Below are 15595 nucleotides of genomic sequence, written 5' to 3'. Positions count from 1 at the left end.
GCTGTCGGGAAGGGGCACGGTGCGGGAAGGATGGAGCAGGCGCTGCTGGGGGCCAGGGCAGGGGACAGACTGTCGGGGACGCAGCGCCCGGCTCGGGGGGGTGGCGGGGAACACCCCAACCCAGGCCTTCCCTGTGGAGTTTCTGGTCTAGCACCTCATTCCAGTCCTCCTCTTGCTTCCCATCAGCTCTGGAGCCCACCATTACAGGCTGGGGCGTGCTTGGGGCAGCGCCTTCCTCGGGGGGTGGCTGGGGAGGTTTTGGGGAGCAGCCAGGCCGCCTCACCAGGACCACCCCAACAGAGTAGTCTCCCCAGGGTCTGGGGTCTTACACTCCTCCTGCTCCCAGCGGTTCTCCCGTCCCTCCTGCCCCAAGACTGGCAACGCTTGCCCGTCCCTCCACATGTCCTTGTGCGTCACCCAGGGCAGGAGGCACAGGGATTCCCCGGAGATGTGGGAAACTGAGGCACGAGTGGGCTGCCTGTCTGCCCAGGATTGCCCAAGAGGCCCATCCTGGATCAGGCTTCCTGCTCCTCCTCCTCCCGAGCAGCAGGTTCAGAGGCTGAGGGAGGAGGGCAGCAGCTCTCACCCGCCCTCCCGGAGGAGCCATCGGTGCTCACCCCCGAAGCTGGGCTGGGGGCTGCAGCCCTGCTTCCCCCTCACCTCCCCTCTCCTCTTCCTCCACAGGAGACTGTTCCCAAGATGTCCCTCTGGAGCATCATCTCCCACATGCCGCCGGAGGAGTTTAGTGGCCTCTTCACGGAGTTTCCCCGCAGCCTGCGCTGTCTCCTGGCTGACTGGCTGGAGAACCAGCCCTGGTGAGTGCCCAGTGCCCGCGGGCTCTGCCCGGCCCCAGCCCGGCTCCCCACGCACCCGTGACTGGACTGGGCAGCGTCTGGGGCTGAGCCGAGCCGGGGGGGGGGGGGGGTCCAGCCTGGGCAGCACCCGACCGTCAGGTCTGTGGGCAGAGGTGGGTGGTGGTGATGGGTCCCGTCCACAGCCCTGGTCGAGGTGGGGGTCTCCATGGGACATCTGGTCAGGAGCGAAAGGCGATGGGGCCGAAGGCAGGACCCCTGTGTTGGTCCAAGGGAGATGGGGGTGCAGGCAGGGCTGGGGCAGGGGCAGCGCAGCCTGGGAAAGGCCTGAGGACCCCGAACTGGATGTGCATGGAGCTCCTGGAGCTCCTCTGGAGCTCCCGCTCCCAGAGGCTGCAGCGTCTGGGTCTGTGGGGTCCTGTGGGGTCTGGGCTGCTGCGACTCTGTGTTTGTAGAGGCAGCAGCCACGGGCACAGCCTGGCCAGTGTCCCCTTTTTGTGCCTACGAAACAGTAACGGCAATGACTGATTACCCCCATTACGGGCTCACCCGGCCTTTCCAAGAAGCTTCTCCTTTATGCGGTGTGGATGCGAGCGAGCAGGAAAGCCCCCCCTGGCACAAACTCCGGCCTCGCGGGGCTGCGGCCGTGGCCGGTGCCGTGGCCCTCTGGCCAGAGGAGCAGTGCCAAGGCCGCTTTGTGGCCGTGGGCGAGGGGGCTGGTCCCTGGCACGTGGCTCCGGGACCCACGGCACGCAGCTGGGGCCGAGGCACGGCGGTGGGGGTCCCGCTGCAGGGATGGGGCGTGCTGGAGGTGGGCGGGCAGCAGCCGTGTGTACACGTGGGAAAGGTTTTTGGGAGGTCACGACTTCTCTGGGGAAACCCCTCGTCCCGCTCAGGGCGCAGTTCACCCTTGTTCACGCGGCATATTTCCCCTAGAAATCCAGCCAGCGCCGGGTAATGTCGGACACCAGGATGTCCCCTTCCTCCCCAAAGCCAGCGTGGGGCTCGGGGTTGCGGAGGGGAGGGTGAAGGATTTGTGCCTGTCCCCCCAACCCTTTCCCCTCTCCAGGGAATTCATCAATGGCTCGGACGCCTTCTGCACCAGCGTGGCGGGCGGGATGCTCTCCGCCATGCTGGAGAAGCTCCGCGGCGCGGCCGGCAGCGACGGGCAGCAGTGCCAGATCCTCCAGCAGATCAGCGGCGTCGAGGTGCGCGGGGGCCGGGCGCGGGGACCCCCGGGGACACGTGGGGCTGGGATCGCGGTGGGCCGCCAAGGAAGATTTGAGTATTTTATGCTTCGGATCCACTGGTTTGAGCACCGCTCGAAGGGGCCGATGCCTCGGGCCGGTCCCCTCTCGACACCCGTTTCAGGGCCAGCGCCGTCTGTGAGCAACGAGCTTGTGCGGACCCAGCGACTGGGGTTTTTGGGGCGCTTCAGGGTGATGGAAGGGGTTTGTTTGCGTCCGGGGGCTGACCCCCAGCTCGCCACAGCGCTTGGGCTGTCAGAGCCGCAATCACGGGTCCCCTCAGCACCCCCCACCTGCCCGGCTTCCCACCTTCCCCTCCCTGCGGTGGTTCTGCAGCCCCTTCGGTGCCCAGTGGCCCCCAGGGAGCTGCCCCCCGTGGCCACGTCCTCCCGTGCCAGACCCTGACCCCATGGGGAGCCTCCTGACAGCGTTGGCCCCCCCCGTGGCCACGGCTCCGCTCACCCCCAGCCGCCAGCGCCCGGGCGGCCGCCTCGCCAGATGTTCCCCATTTTCTGCTCGAGCGTTTGATTTCTCCTTCCTCTGTGCGGTGTGTTGTGCTGCGTTTCCTCCTGCCCTGTCTGCCTGTGCCTGCTGCCTCTCTGTTTTTCTGGGCTGTTTCTCTGTATCGAGGTCTGTTTGAATCGCTCTCTGTCTCTCTTCCACCCTCTGTGATTGCAGATTTCACCCCTCTGCTCTCTCTCCTGCCAGCGTAAGGGCTGAGTGGTGCTCGCTCCCAGAGCCCCGTTCTGGTTGAAAGCCCTGCTTTTTTGGTAACAGACATTTTTAATATACAACATTCGGGAAGGGGGTCAGCTTTAGTCATAACTTCTGGGGAAACAGGGTAACTTTCCAAAACAGGACTGTCGCTTGCTTTTTGAAATTGTTGCAGGAAGATGAGCAGATGTTTCAGCTTAGGTGTTTTTATTTAAAGTGCTCAAGAAGAGCCACTTCCCACCATCCCTCATCCCGTTACGGCCATTCCTCATTTCTCCCGAGCTCCCAGCCCAGCGGGGAGCAGAGGGGAGGGAAAACGCTGGGGAGAGGGGTGGGAAACTGGCTGGTGGGAGACCAAACCTGGGCCTTTTTGTCCCCCGAACCCCGGGGTTTGCCCTGGCAGAGCCCCGGTGCCGGCCCAGGACGTGGGGCAGGTCCGGGGGGTCCGTCACGGAGCTTTCTCCCGACGGGAAGTCACCAGGCACGCCATCCGGCATGTCGCTGCTGCGCTCCGCTGCTGTTTTGGGAAGTAGCTAATTTGGGAAATGCGTGAAGGCCGGAGGAGCTGGCGTGGGGCGCAGGGAGCCGGAGCCAGCAGGGAAATTCCTCGACCTGTTTTTGGTGGGAAGCGCTGATCCACCCGGGCCAGGGCAGCCGGAGAATCTTCCCCAGGTGTTGGGCCAGCAGCTCTCAGGGAGATGCTTGCAGAAATAGAGAATTTGCTTTGGTTTGATTTTTTTTTTTTTTTTAAATTGAAGTTGATTTGTATTTTTTTATGCAGAGTTTAGTGGTTTTAAAGCTGGAAATCAGCTCCTTCAGAACAGCAGCGGGTCGTGGTCTGTCCCCCGCTGCGGGTCGTGAAACCCCAGAGTCTGACTTAGCACCGTTCGTTGGGGGAAGGGGTCCCGAAACACAAGGGGGGGGGGGGGTGCAGGGGGGCCAGTGTGTGTACGCCCTGCCCCACTGACACCCTGTGCTCGCCCCCCCACCACAGAACACCTACCGGCGGGACCCGCTGCGGCTGGTGGCCGTCCTGAAAGCCATCCTGGAGGGCGAGAAGGCTGCCGTGCTCAAGAGGGTGGGTGGTCCCTGCCCCCCTGCCGGGGCTCCCCGAGGCGTGGGGCTGGCTCCGGGCCCTGCTCACCCCGCTCTGCTCTGCCCCAGGACCACCACTTGCCCCTCAGCTTCCACCGGCGCCAGGAGGAGCTCAAGTTCAGCCTGGGGCTGCAGCGGCTGCAGCACCGTGTCCGGGAGATCCAGGCGCTGCGGGACGGCTCCGCAGGTGCGGGGTGGGGGGCAGGACGGGGCCCGGCTTGGTGTGGGTCTGCCATGGGGAGCAGCGTGGGGTGTGACACCCCCCCCCGGGGTGCTGGGCAGTGCAGACACCGGCTCCCGGTGCTAACGGGGTCACCCCCGTCCTTCTTCCGCAGCCTCTCTGCAGCTGAACCTGCGGGACCCGCAGCCGAAAGCAGAAGCGAAGCCCCCAGAGAGCGTGAGTGGGGGGGCCGGGGCACCTCAGGGGGGAACAAGGGTGAGGATCCAGCACTGGGGCAGGGAGGCAGCGCAGGGCTGAGGGGTTTGGTGCCCTTGGGGGGGATGGTGCAGGGCTGCAGGTCGCTGCTGGGGGGGCACGGTGCGATGCAGAGCCCCATGACCGGTGCTGTCGTCCCCCCCACCCCCCAGGAGCTGCCCACCCTGATCCTGGAGGCCGTGAAAGAGCTGGAGTTGGCCAAGCAGCAGGTTCTGAAGAGGATCCAAATCTGGAAGAGGCAGCAGCAGCTGGCGGGGAACGGGGCCCTCTTTGAGGAGAACCTGGCCCCTCTGCAGAAGAGGTGAGGTGCCCCGGGACAGAGACAGGGGACCCAGAGCAACGCTCCTGCCCCCTCCGACTCCCGGGAACGGGGATCCCGCAGCCCCATGGGCACCGGGAGAGCGATGGTCCCACTCTGCTTTGGCTGAGGGTGCCCCTTTCCCCGTGGTTCCCTCGGTAGGTGCGAGAGCCTGGTGGAGGTTTACTTCCAGCTGCACCAGCAGGTGATGGCGGCGAGTGCGGAGCTGGGGGCTGAGCTGCTGCCCCGGCTCCTGGAGCGGTTCAACGAGGTGTTGTCCAGCCTGGTCAAGAGGTAACGGCCGGGGCGGGGGGGCCGCGGTGGCAGAGGGTTGTGGCAGAGCTGGCGGCGGTGCTGTGCCAGGCATCATGGTCTCCCCTCGTCCCCCAGCTCCTTCCTGGTGGAGAAGCAGCCCCCGCAGGTGCTGAAGACCCAGACCAAGTTCCAGGCGAGCGTCCGGTTCCTGCTGGGCCCCCAGCTGCTGAAGGCATCGGCCAAGCCCTACATGGTGCGGGCCGACATGGTGACAGAGAAGCAGGCGCGGGAGCTGGCGCTCAGCGCCTACAGCAACACCCTCAGGTGAGCAGCGGCCGGGCGGCACCGGGGGCGAGGAGGCTGCCAGGCCACCCCGCCGGCCCTGACCCCCCCCCCCCCTCTTCTGCCCAGCGAGAGCACGGGGGAGATCATGCATAACGTGGTGGCCCTGGAGACCAACCCCACCAATGGGACCTGCTGTGCCAACTTCAAGAACGTGGTGAGTGCCCCCGGCGAGGGGCCATACGGGCGTGCGGGATGGGATGGGGTGCTGGGAGGCCTCAGGGGAGGGCTGGCCCAGGGGGTGGTGGGGATGGGGGGCCCCACGGCTGGGACCCCCGGGGGTGACGCTTGGCTCTCCCCTCCTTAGCTGCTGAAGAAGATCAAGCGCTGCGAGCGGAAGGGCTCCGAGTCGGTGACGGAGGAGAAATGTGCCGTCCTGTTCAGCACCACCGTGACCCTCACGCCCGGCAATCTCTCCATCCACCTCCAGGTACCAGGGACCGGGCTGGGCAGCGCTGAGCATCCCCCCCCCCGGGACACCCAGGCCCTCTCCCGGTGCTGAGCCCCGCGTCGGGCTGGGACAGTCCCAGGGCAACCAGCCCCACTTCACTCGGGCTGGCCTCGGGGCTGAGGGAGGGCCACGCTCTGTCCCCAGGTCCTGTCTCTGCCCATCGTGGTCATCGTCCACGGGAACCAGGACAATAACGCCAAAGCAACCGTGCTGTGGGATAACGCCTTCTCCGAGATTGTGAGTGCCGGGAGCCGGAGGGAAGGGCCACGGGGCAGGGAAAGGAGCTGCCGGGGCTGGGTCTGGCTCTGGGACAGGGACAGACCGACGTCAGGCTGGAGTAGGAACCCCAGCGCGTGGGTGGGACGCGGTGGGCTGGGACGGGGCAGCGGGTGATGCCCTTCTGCCCTGCCGCAGGACCGGGTGCCCTTCGTGGTGGCCGAGCGGGTGCCCTGGGAGAAGATGTGTGACACGCTGAACCTGAAGTTCAAGGCGGAGGTGCAGACCACCAAGGGGCTTCTCAAGGAGCATTACTTCTTCCTGGCCCAGAAGATCTTCAATGACCACAGTGCTAGCCTCGAGGACTTCCAGAGCCGCAGCGTCTCCTGGGCCCAGTTCAACAAGGTTACAGGGGGGGCTGGCCAGGGTGGGCAGGGGCCGGTGTGGCCCTGGGGAGCCTCATGCTCTCTCTCTGCCCCAGGAGATCCTGCCCGGCCGGGGATTCACCTTCTGGCAGTGGTTTGATGGAGTCCTCGACCTCACCAAGAGGTGCCTCAAAAGTTACTGGTCAGACAGGTGGGTGCCCAGGGGCCAAGTGGGTTTTCACGGCTGCTCCGGGGACAGACCTGGGGAGTCCTGGAACCAGCCCTCTGCCCCGGCACTGGCCCACTCTGCCATCGCTCCATCCCTCTAGGCTCATCATTGGCTTCATCAGCAAGCAGTACGTCTGCAAGCTCCTGAGCACGGAGCCTGACGGGACCTTCCTGCTCCGCTTCAGCGACTCGGAGATTGGGGGAGTCACTATCGCTCACGTCATCCGGGGCAAGGACGGTGAGACGGGGGGACAGCGGTGGCTCTCGGTGCTGCGGAGGGGAGGTGTCATCGTGGCCTGGGGACACCGGGCGTCACGGGGAGCAGGCGACGGAGCCCTGAGCTGTGTCTCCCCTCAGGCTCCAGCCAGGTGGAGAACATCCAGCCCTTCTCTGCCAAGGACCTCTCCATCCGGTCCCTTGGCGACCGCATCCGGGACCTGGGGCAGCTCCGCAACCTCTACCCCAACATCCCCAAGGACCAGGCCTTCGGGAGTCACTACAACAGTGAGTGGGTGGGAGCGGAGGTGGGCCCCGGCTTCACCTCTGCCTCCCCAGCGATGCTGTGGGGAGGAGCGGGGGGGTTTGGGTCCCACCCGGGTCCTGCTGGCCCCGGAGCTTGCAGGGGTGGCCAGTGCTGGCAAAGAGGGTTGGCCCCACGCTGAGTGGTGGCTCATGGATGCTTCTCCTCTCCGAGCAGAAGAGCAGACGGGCAAAGACGGCCGGGGCTACGTCTCCACTGCCATCAAGATGACCGTGGAAAGCGAAAGGTGGGTGTGCGTGCGAGGCCGTGCCCGTGGCGGGGATGTTTGCCCTCTGCGAGGGCCAGAGCTTGCCCAGACCTCACCGGGCTGGTCCGTCCATCGCTGCTGGGCGGGGGGATTCCTGACCGGGCAAAATGGGGATGTTGTTTGTGGGTGAGGAATCCCCCGTGGGTCTCCCAAGCTGCGGGGGAGCGTGTCTGCGAGCCCTCTCCGTGAGCAAGCGCAGACTCGCACATGGGCTTCTCCAGAGGCTGGACCTTGCAGTGCGCGAGTCCTGCCTGTGCTGATGGGGACGATGCACTTCTGCAGGAACCAGCAGCCCCAGAGCATTGCGGGGGTCCCCCCCGAGGGTCCCCAGGCTCAGATGTTCAGCCTGCCCGTGCTGCAGCCCGAGCTGCGCCCCGAGAGCCTGCAGTCGGTGCTCAGCCCCATGTGGTGAGTGCCCGGCTTCGTGCCCGACTGAGCCCCAGACCTGCTCTGCTGAGGGGGGGGGCTCTGGTGGAGAACGCTGGTGATGCTAAACCCCTCCCTGTCTGTGCTTGCAGCCCCCCTGCTCCCTTCTGCCCCCAGCCCGTCCCCACGGGCTACCCCACGGCCGAGAGCAACATCGACATGATGGTCTCCAACAACCTCGGGTCCTCCTTCCCCAGGTAGGAGCGGTGCCGGGTCAGGGTGGGGGACAGGGTGGGCCCCCCACCCCCGGCAGGCACGGCCCGGTGGTGTTTCCCCCACCCTCTGAGTGCTCCTGCTCCTCCCCACAGCACCTCACCGATGCTCTCGCCGTCCCTGGTGATGGAGCCCGCGCTGCCCCGCTGCCAAGACCTTGCCTTCAGGAACCCCCTGTAAGAGCTGGCATGTGTCCAGAGGTGGGGGGGGCACCCTGACCTGCCCCCCTTTCTCCCCCCCAAGTGCTGCGGCCCCGGGGCGGGCAGACCTGCAGGGACCTTCCCCAGCTGACCAGTGCTCCCAGTGCTCTGCAGTACTGGTGGAGACCCACGCTGGCCCCCCTCAAACCAAGCACCCTGGGGGTACCCCATGGCCTACGTCAGCCCCTCCTCCTTCTTTGACCCCCCCAGGCCCTTCATGCCCAACCAGTACATGACGGGGGAGACCTCCCAGCTGCTGTCCGGGGGCCCCTCGCCGGAGCCACGGGACGAGGAGATGGCCGAGCTGGCCCCCTTCACGCCCATGGTGGACCCGCCGCTGCAGAGCTCCCCAAGGTGGTAAGCATGGTGGGGGGGGGTCAGGAGGGGGGCTGGAGGGGGGCTGCCCGGGGTCACCCTGCTGCCTCTCTCCCCAGGATGCCGCCCAGCATGGACCTGCCGCCCGGCTCAGACTTCGACCAGTTACTGCAGGAGATGTCCATGGAGGGCCCCGCGCTGTGCCCCCCCTTCACGCCCCCCCTGCAGCGCAGCGGGTACCCCAGCCCCAACGCCTCTTGCTGGGGAGTGGGGGAGTCACGGTGGGATGACAGCGTCCGGCCAGGGCACGCGTGAGGGGTCTGCTGGGGGGCATGACAGATTGTGCCCCCCCCCCCCTCCTCCAGCCTTGTCTGGGTTCCTGGACTTGATACGACTTGTGCTGGGGTGGAAACTCTGGCAGGGGAGGGGGGGGATTTTCCGAGGGGGGGGTAGCACTTTGGGTAACACTCTGCCCCCGCCCCCCGTGTGTATACGCTGCACTTTGGAGCACGGAGCCGCTGCCCGCCCACGTCGGGGGGGGGGGGGGGGGGTGGCGGGTGAGGGGGCGAAGGGGCCCCGACCTGCTCGGGGTGAGGGGGGGGGGGGGGGGTCCCGCAGCCAAGCGCGGTGCCCCCAGCCCACGCCGCCGGGCTCGGCCCCGCGGGGGCCGGGATGAGTCAGCTGCGGGGGCGGGAGGCGGCAGCGGGGAACGCGCTGGGGCGGACGTGCCAGCCCGGTGTGCGACGGGTCGTCCCCCCCCCCCCCATACACACACACACGCGGGGACCCCCTGCACGGGTCCGGGGGGCACAGACCCCTCGCACACCCGCAGTCGGCGCTTGCTTTGGGGTTTGTGAGTTGACTCCCCCCGCGCGCGCACACACACACACACCCCCCCCCAGCCTGGAGCAGGGCTGCAGCAGGGAGAGGGAGCTTGGTGGGGAGGGGGGGGGGCGTGGGGGCAGGAAGATAAGCCATAAAATAAAGTTTTATTCCAAAATAACAAAATAAATAATCTACTGTACACGTTACAAAGGAAGAGTCGCTAATGCTCTAAAAAGACACCACACAGTCCTAAGGGGGGGGGACCCCGGGGCCGGGCACGGCTCGCAGAAATGGGGGGGGGGGGGGAAGGGGGGACCCCGAGGGGCTGGGAAGGGGGGGGGGCAGCACCGCCCCAGTGCCCGTCAAATGCCACCTGCTTCATGCTGGGAGGGGGGCACGCGCGTGTGACACCCCAGAGCATGTGTGACACCCCCACGGCACGGGGACCATGCACAGCAGCGCAGGCAGGTAATGGGGGGAGCGGGTGCGGGGGGGGGGGGGATGCGGGTGTGCGTGCGGGGAACGGGGGGGGGGGGGGGTGCTGAGCTGCAGTTGCTGCGGGTGGGGGGGGGTATTTACAGTTGAAATGCTGCGCGTGGGCGACACGGTGCTGCGGGGGGGGGGTGTCGCGGTGCGGGTGCACAGTGCTCTTGCACGTGCACGCTGCGGGGGGGGGGGGTTTGGTTGGCGGCTGGAGCGTGGGTGCTGCGGGAAAGGGGGGGGGGGCTGGCGGCTGGAGCGTGGGTGCTGCGGGGGTGCGTGGGGGGGGTGCGTGGGGGGGGGGGGCTGAGCGCCAGCACCGTGTGCCCGGCGTGGGTGGCAGCGCTGACGCGGGAGCACGCGGTGCGGCACGCGGCTCGTGCGCCGGCGGGGAAGCGCGTGTCCCTGTGCGGTGATGGGGACACGGCTCGCTTGGCCGAAGCAGCCCGGGGTTGGGGGGGGGACGGTCAGCACGAGGGGGGTGCCGGGTAGCCCAGTGCGGGTAGGAGGGGGGGGGGTCTATACAGTGGGCTCGAGTCCATTGAGGGCCTCCCAGCCCCACGGAAGGGGGGGGGGGGGGGGCGGTGGGGGCCTGGAGCCCGGCGGGATGAGGGTATTGCTGCTGCGGGGAGGGCGCATCCCGCCGCGGCTGAGGTAACCAGAGCGTGGGTGCGGGGGGAGGGGGGGGGGGGGACAGGGCACGGGGCGGGGGGGGGGACAGGGGGCTGTGGCCAAACCCTCGCCAGCTCCCCGCACCCGGAGCACCACCGCTGCGCCGCCGGCACCCGTCCCCCAGCACGTTATTGCTTTGTTAATGGGGGGGGGGGGCTGCGGGGGCCTCACTGCCGGCTGGTCTCCTGTTCCACCTTGATGGTGCCACGGGGAGGCTCCGGGGGGGCCGGAGCACCCCGATCTGCCAGCCCGTCCTCAAACTCTGCGGGGAAAAGCGGGAGAGATGGCATCAGGGCACCGCTTCCATAGGGAGAGGCCAACCGTGCCATCTGCACACACACTCCCCCCCCCCACCCCAGCCCGTGGCAAATCCCCCCCCCCCCCAGCCCTGTGGGGGCTCACCTGGCCCCGGGGGCTTCCCCGGGAGGCAGGGGCTGAGCCGCCCCACGCGCTCGTGCGAGACCAGCCGTGCCAAGCGCAGCCCCTCGTCCATCAGCGTCTGCTGCAGGATGTGGCGGCTCCACAGCCCGTGGGGGGGGAGGCCGAGGGGCACGTCGGGGGCCACACCGGGCGGCGGCGTCAGCCGGGGACAGGCCCCCGCCGCTGCGGAGAGAAGGGCGAGAGTCAGTGCCGGGGGCGGGGGGCGGCTACTGCCTGCCCACAGGCACCCCGGGAAGGGAAGGGGCCCCCACTCACCCTGCAAGTGGCCGTCGAGGCTCTCCCCGGAGAGGCTGCCCGTGTCCTCCTCCAGGCTGGCTCGGAACGCTGCCCCGGGGGGCTCCAGCCCCACCGGCAGCGGCAGGAGCTCGGGGCGACTCTGCTCTCCCACCTGCCGGGAGCGCGGGGGGTGAGCGCAGGGCACCATCCACGGACCCCATCCCGCCAGGGGGGCTCCGAGCCACCCGCCCCAGGATACCCACGGCTGCACTGGCCACACGGCCACCAGCCCAGAGCCCCTCGCCGCCTGCCCCAGCTGATGTGGGCAGCCACGGGCACGCTGCGCTCTCCCACCCGCGCTTGCAGGTGCGCACCCCCGCACCCCCCCCCGCACCCCCGGGCGCGCACCCACCTCCTGCTTGAGCCGCTTGGCCGCGGTGGCTCCGCTCTCCTCGGGATGTGCCCTGCGCGGGGGGGGAGACGGGGCTGCGTCAGGCGTGGGGGTGGCCACGGCAGGCAATGCCCGCCCGGCCCCCTGCCACGCCGCGGGCAGCACCAGCCACGGCGGCAGCAAGCGTGGGCGGCCGCCCGGGCAGGGCGGTGCCGCGGGACGGCACGGATCGGGGCTTTGGCGCAGATGGAGCCGGGGGCGGCAAAAGGCGGGGGAGCAGCCGGAGAACCAAGGGAAAAAGCAGCCGGGCCATGGCACCCAACGGGCAGGGGCTCTGGGGGAAGGGGGCAAGGGAAGGGGCTTCCTCCGAGGCATCCCCCCTGGTGCCCGGTATCCCCCCATCACCTCCGCCTCCCGCACCCCCCAGGGCAGGCAGAAAACAGCTCACACGAGGGAAAGGGGAACTTGGGGCCACAGGGTCCCATCCCTGTCCAGAAGCACCAGGTTGTGCCGTGGGATCAAGGCGGGTGAGGGCCAGGGCCCCCCCCCCCGGCCGGTGAGGAGGGGGTTTGCCAGGCCGGGGCTCACCTGGTGACCTTGAGCGAGGACAGGTAAGTGCTCTCCCGCGCAACCTGCCGCGAGAGCGAGAAGAGCTCCACGCGCCGCAGCAGCAGCGAGTTGTCCCGCAGGCAGAACTGGGCGGCCCGCCTCGTTGATGATGAGCTGGGGGCAGAGACGACGCGTGAGCGGGGACGGCAGCGCCCACGGGACCCACGGCAGCCGCAGCCTCTGCTCCAAGCGGGCAGATGCCACCTGGGCGGGAGCAGACCCCGACACCCCCCGGCTCCGTGCCGGAGCCCCCAATCCAACTTCCTCCCCAGGCCAGAGCCTTTTCCCTCCCTCCCTCCACCTCCGGAGCCGTCCCGGCCCCCCCCCCCAGAGCCAGCACATCTCCGGGACCTTGGAACCCGGATGGGGCTGCGCACCTCGTGCAGGGTGAGCTGCTTGCCCTCGCGGCGCCGGGCCTCGCCGCGGCCGTAGATCGCGCTGTGCCGGCGGATCTCCTCCTCCTTGTGCCGGTCGCCATCCTCCAGCTGGAAGATGTGCCCCACGGCCTTGGCCAGCTTCTTGTTGAGCTTCATCAGCGCCCGCAGCTCGGCCTCGCCACCCCGGGGGCAGCTCTGCAGCAGCCGCTCCACGCTCTCTGCCACCGTCCGTGCCAGCTCCGGCTCCAGCGTCTCCGCACCCGCCGGCTGCTCGCCGCCGCTCCCGCCCGGGGAGAAGGGGGGACCCCCCGGCTCCTCATCCCCGCCGCCCTCCGACTCGGGGGTGCTCCTCCCCGGCCACGGCGGGGCTGCCGACGGTGACAGCTTCTCCCCCGGCTCCGTGGGGCTGCGGGCCGGGGGCGTCCCGGCGCTGCCACCCCCCCTTGCCCGCGGCCTCGCCGGGGCTGGCGTGCCCGTTGCTGAGCGCCTTGCGCCCACCGGCCTCGGAGAGCTTGAAGAGGGGGATGCTGCTGACGGGCACGGCCGAGACGGGCTGGCTGAAGAGCCCCGGGTTGGAGGCCCACTCGCGCAGGGCCTTCTGGAGGCGGCGGACATGCAGGGGCTTGGTGGCCATGCCCACCAGCGCCATGATCTCCAGGAACTCCTCCTCACCCGCCTCGCAGAGCTGCTGCACGTCGTCCCCCCCTTGCTGGATGAAGGTCTCGTAGTAGCCCAGCAGGTTGGCGCGCTGCAGCACCCGGTACAGCTGCAGCTCCCCCAGCGTGCGGGGCAGGGCCATGGCGAGCCTGCGGGACGGACGGCATCACGACAGGGGACGGATGGACGGAGACGTGGGAGAAGCCCCCTCCCCACCCTTTGGCCCCTGTGCCCTGGGTTACAGGGATGTTGGGGGTGTGCCCCAGGGGGTCGGGGTGTCGTGGGGTGTCTCAGGGTCCCCGAACCCCAGGGGTGCCTAGGCCCAGCCGCGCTCTCCGGGCTGGGACAGACCCCAGGGTCACAGCTCCCCCGCACACGGCACAGATGCCAGAGGGGCTCCCCTTCCTTTCCCCCTCCCCTCCAGGGCCGTGCCCAGCCCCCCGCCGACCCCCAACCCCCAGAGTCCCCGCGTGGGGCCGGACACGCGCCCGGGGCTGCCCCCAGCCCCCCATCCCCGACGGCGCGGGGCCGGTGATGCGCCCGGTGCCCCGGTCCCGCCGGGTGCTCCCGCCCCCGGGGCCCCCGCCCTGCTCGGCGTTCCGGACCCATCCAGCTCCTCGCTCCGCCGCGGTCCCCCCCGAGGTCCCCCCGGTGCCCCCGTCCCCTCCCGCCGCCCCCCGGTCGCTCACCGCTGGCTGGAGCCGCCTCCGGCCGCTCCGCCCGCCCCGTGCGCGGCCGCCGTGAGCCCCGGGAGGGGGGGAGGGGGGGGGGCGGCGGGGGCTCCGGGGACGGCGCTCGGCGGGGGGTCCTGGGGGGTACCGGGGCTCGGGGGTCCCGCGGCCGGGCCGGGCGCGCTCGCTCCGCCGCGCCGCGCCGCTTCTGCGCGCCGCCCCCACGGGCGGTACCGTGAAATAGCAGCGGCCCCGGCTGCGCCGCGGCGTGGGAGGCCCCGGGGGCGGATCCCGCGGCTGCCGCCCCCCGCCGAGCGCAGCGCGGGCGGCCGCGGCGGGGGGGGGGGGGGGGCAGCAGGCGGAGGCGGCAGCACCGTTTCCCCCCCCCCCTCTCCCCGGGCGGGAGGCGCAGCGGCACCGGGAGGCGAGGGGGGGGGGGGGGGGATCGGGGAACCGGCGACCTGCACGGCGACACCGGGGGGTCCAGCAGCCCGGGCAGCTTCTGCGGGGAACCGGGAGCGGTGTCCCAGGCGGGGGAGCGGGGCGGACACGCGAGGCACCGGGCGTCCGTGGGGGGAGGCAGGACCCCGCGGTGGCGGCGCCGGGCGGAGGGGATACGGGTCGGGAGGGGGCTCCGTGCTAGACCCGGTGCCCCGGCCCCGGGGGGACCGTCCCCGCGGGACCCTCGCGGTGCCCTGAGGGTGCGGGGACCTTCACCGCCCTCCCCACCGCCCCGGCCGGGGTCCGCGGGCGGCAGCGAGCGGAGGCTGCGCCCGCAGCATCCCCGGTTCCTGCAGCAACCGGGCCCGGCGCGGCGGTGCTGCCGCTGCCCCCGTTACCCCGGCGCTCTCCCGGGACCCCCCCCCGGTGCCGGAGTGACAGCGGAGGGCTGGCACGCTGTGTCTCAGCACGCCGGTCACCGGCAGACACCGGCTGCCATCGATACGCTTCAGAGTGAACGCCGGACTGGCCCCGCCACTGCGAAACGGGAGCGGAGGGAGACGTTTTCTCCAGTGGGGAGGGGGGGGGGGGAAGGGACTGAAGCCCCCCGCCCGCAGCACCCGGGGCCCCGCGGGAGGGTCACGGCCCCCCACCCCGTCTCCGGTCCTGCGTGGCTCGGCACTATTTATACCGCGGCTGTCGCGGCCGGGCGCCTGGCGGGGGTCCAGCCGCCCCCGCGCCATCCTGCCCGGGAGGGGGGGGGGGCCACGGCGGGGGCCCGGCCACGTTCCCGGGCTGGCGGGGGGGCTGACGGGGGGCAGCCGGGGTTCCCCTCCCCCTGCAACGGGCACAGTCGCCGGGGGGGGGGGGGGGATCCTACCCCTAGCCTTTCCCCCACCCCGGCCGCCCCCTCCCACGCCCTCGACCGGGCGTCCGGCGCGGCGGGGCCGTTCCCAGGCCCGGCGCTGCCCCCGGCTGACGCACATCCTCCGCCCACGGCCCCGCCGCTTCCCGGCTCCACCGCCCACGGCCCGGGGGGGGGCGGTGGGTGCGGGGGGGCCGCCCGAGCCCGCTCCCCGCCCACGGGCGGCCGCGGACCCGGCGTCCTGGCGCCCCACGGGGCGGGGGAAGGGGCGCAGTCTGTACCGGGGCGGGCACGGAGCCCCCCGACCCCGCCGAGCCGCCCCGTGGGGTGCAGGACACCCTTCCCCCCCCCCCGCTCCAGGGGGTCGCCCCGGCCCCCAGGGGACCCTCCGGGCTGTCCCGCGCCCCACGGGGCCCGCTCGTCCCCACCGGGCCCCGCGGCCGGAGAAAGGCGCCTCGTCCCGGGCACACGCCCGCGGCCCGGCCGAGCCCCGGGCCGGTGGGGAGCGGGGGGGCGGGACCCCGCGTTCCCCCCGCGCCCGGCCGCTCC

At 70.5% G+C, this 15595-nt stretch overlaps 2 protein-coding genes across 2 annotated transcripts; one reads left to right on the top strand and one right to left on the bottom strand.

Annotated features, from left to right (window-relative positions):
• Nucleotides 1-400: 400 nt before the first annotated feature.
• Nucleotides 401-8716, top strand: STAT6 (signal transducer and activator of transcription 6). The gene is made up of 22 exons (XM_074164918.1): nt 401-463; nt 685-815; nt 1882-2020; nt 3768-3851; nt 3938-4055; nt 4204-4265; nt 4457-4605; nt 4765-4896; nt 4993-5181; nt 5269-5356; nt 5507-5629; nt 5795-5887; nt 6065-6271; nt 6348-6442; nt 6561-6697; nt 6817-6963; nt 7157-7226; nt 7530-7655; nt 7766-7870; nt 7982-8062; nt 8297-8443; nt 8521-8716. The coding sequence occupies exons 1-22, from the start codon at nt 401-403 to the stop codon at nt 8714-8716; spliced, it is 2682 nt and encodes an 893-aa protein (XP_074021019.1).
• Nucleotides 8717-10545: 1829 nt separating this feature from the next.
• Nucleotides 10546-13211, bottom strand: NAB2 (NGFI-A binding protein 2). The gene is given in 8 exon segments (XM_074164989.1): nt 10546-10640; nt 10781-10981; nt 11075-11207; nt 11448-11499; nt 12015-12130; nt 12132-12149; nt 12413-12853; nt 12855-13211. Coding segments are annotated over 8 exon segments (1413 nt in total).
• Between the last annotated feature and the right edge of the window lie 2384 nt (nt 13212-15595).

Source organism: Numenius arquata, chromosome 29 (genome assembly GCF_964106895.1).
Source record: "Numenius arquata chromosome 29, bNumArq3.hap1.1, whole genome shotgun sequence".
Taxonomy (NCBI): domain Eukaryota; kingdom Metazoa; phylum Chordata; class Aves; order Charadriiformes; family Scolopacidae; genus Numenius; species Numenius arquata.
Note: the sequence above shows the minus strand (reverse complement) of the source record. Positions and strands in the feature narration are given on the sequence as shown.

Coding starts and splice junctions, on each gene's coding strand:
- STAT6 (XM_074164918.1), top strand. CDS start 401: ATGTCCTTGTGCGTCACCCAGGGCAGGAGGCACAGGGATTCCCCGGAG. Junction 464..684: donor CGGAGATGTGGGAAACTGAG/GCACGAGTGGGC, acceptor CTTCCTCCACAG/GAGACTGTTCCCAAGATGTC. Junction 3,852..3,937: donor AGGCTGCCGTGCTCAAGAGG/GTGGGTGGTCCC, acceptor GCTCTGCCCCAG/GACCACCACTTGCCCCTCAG.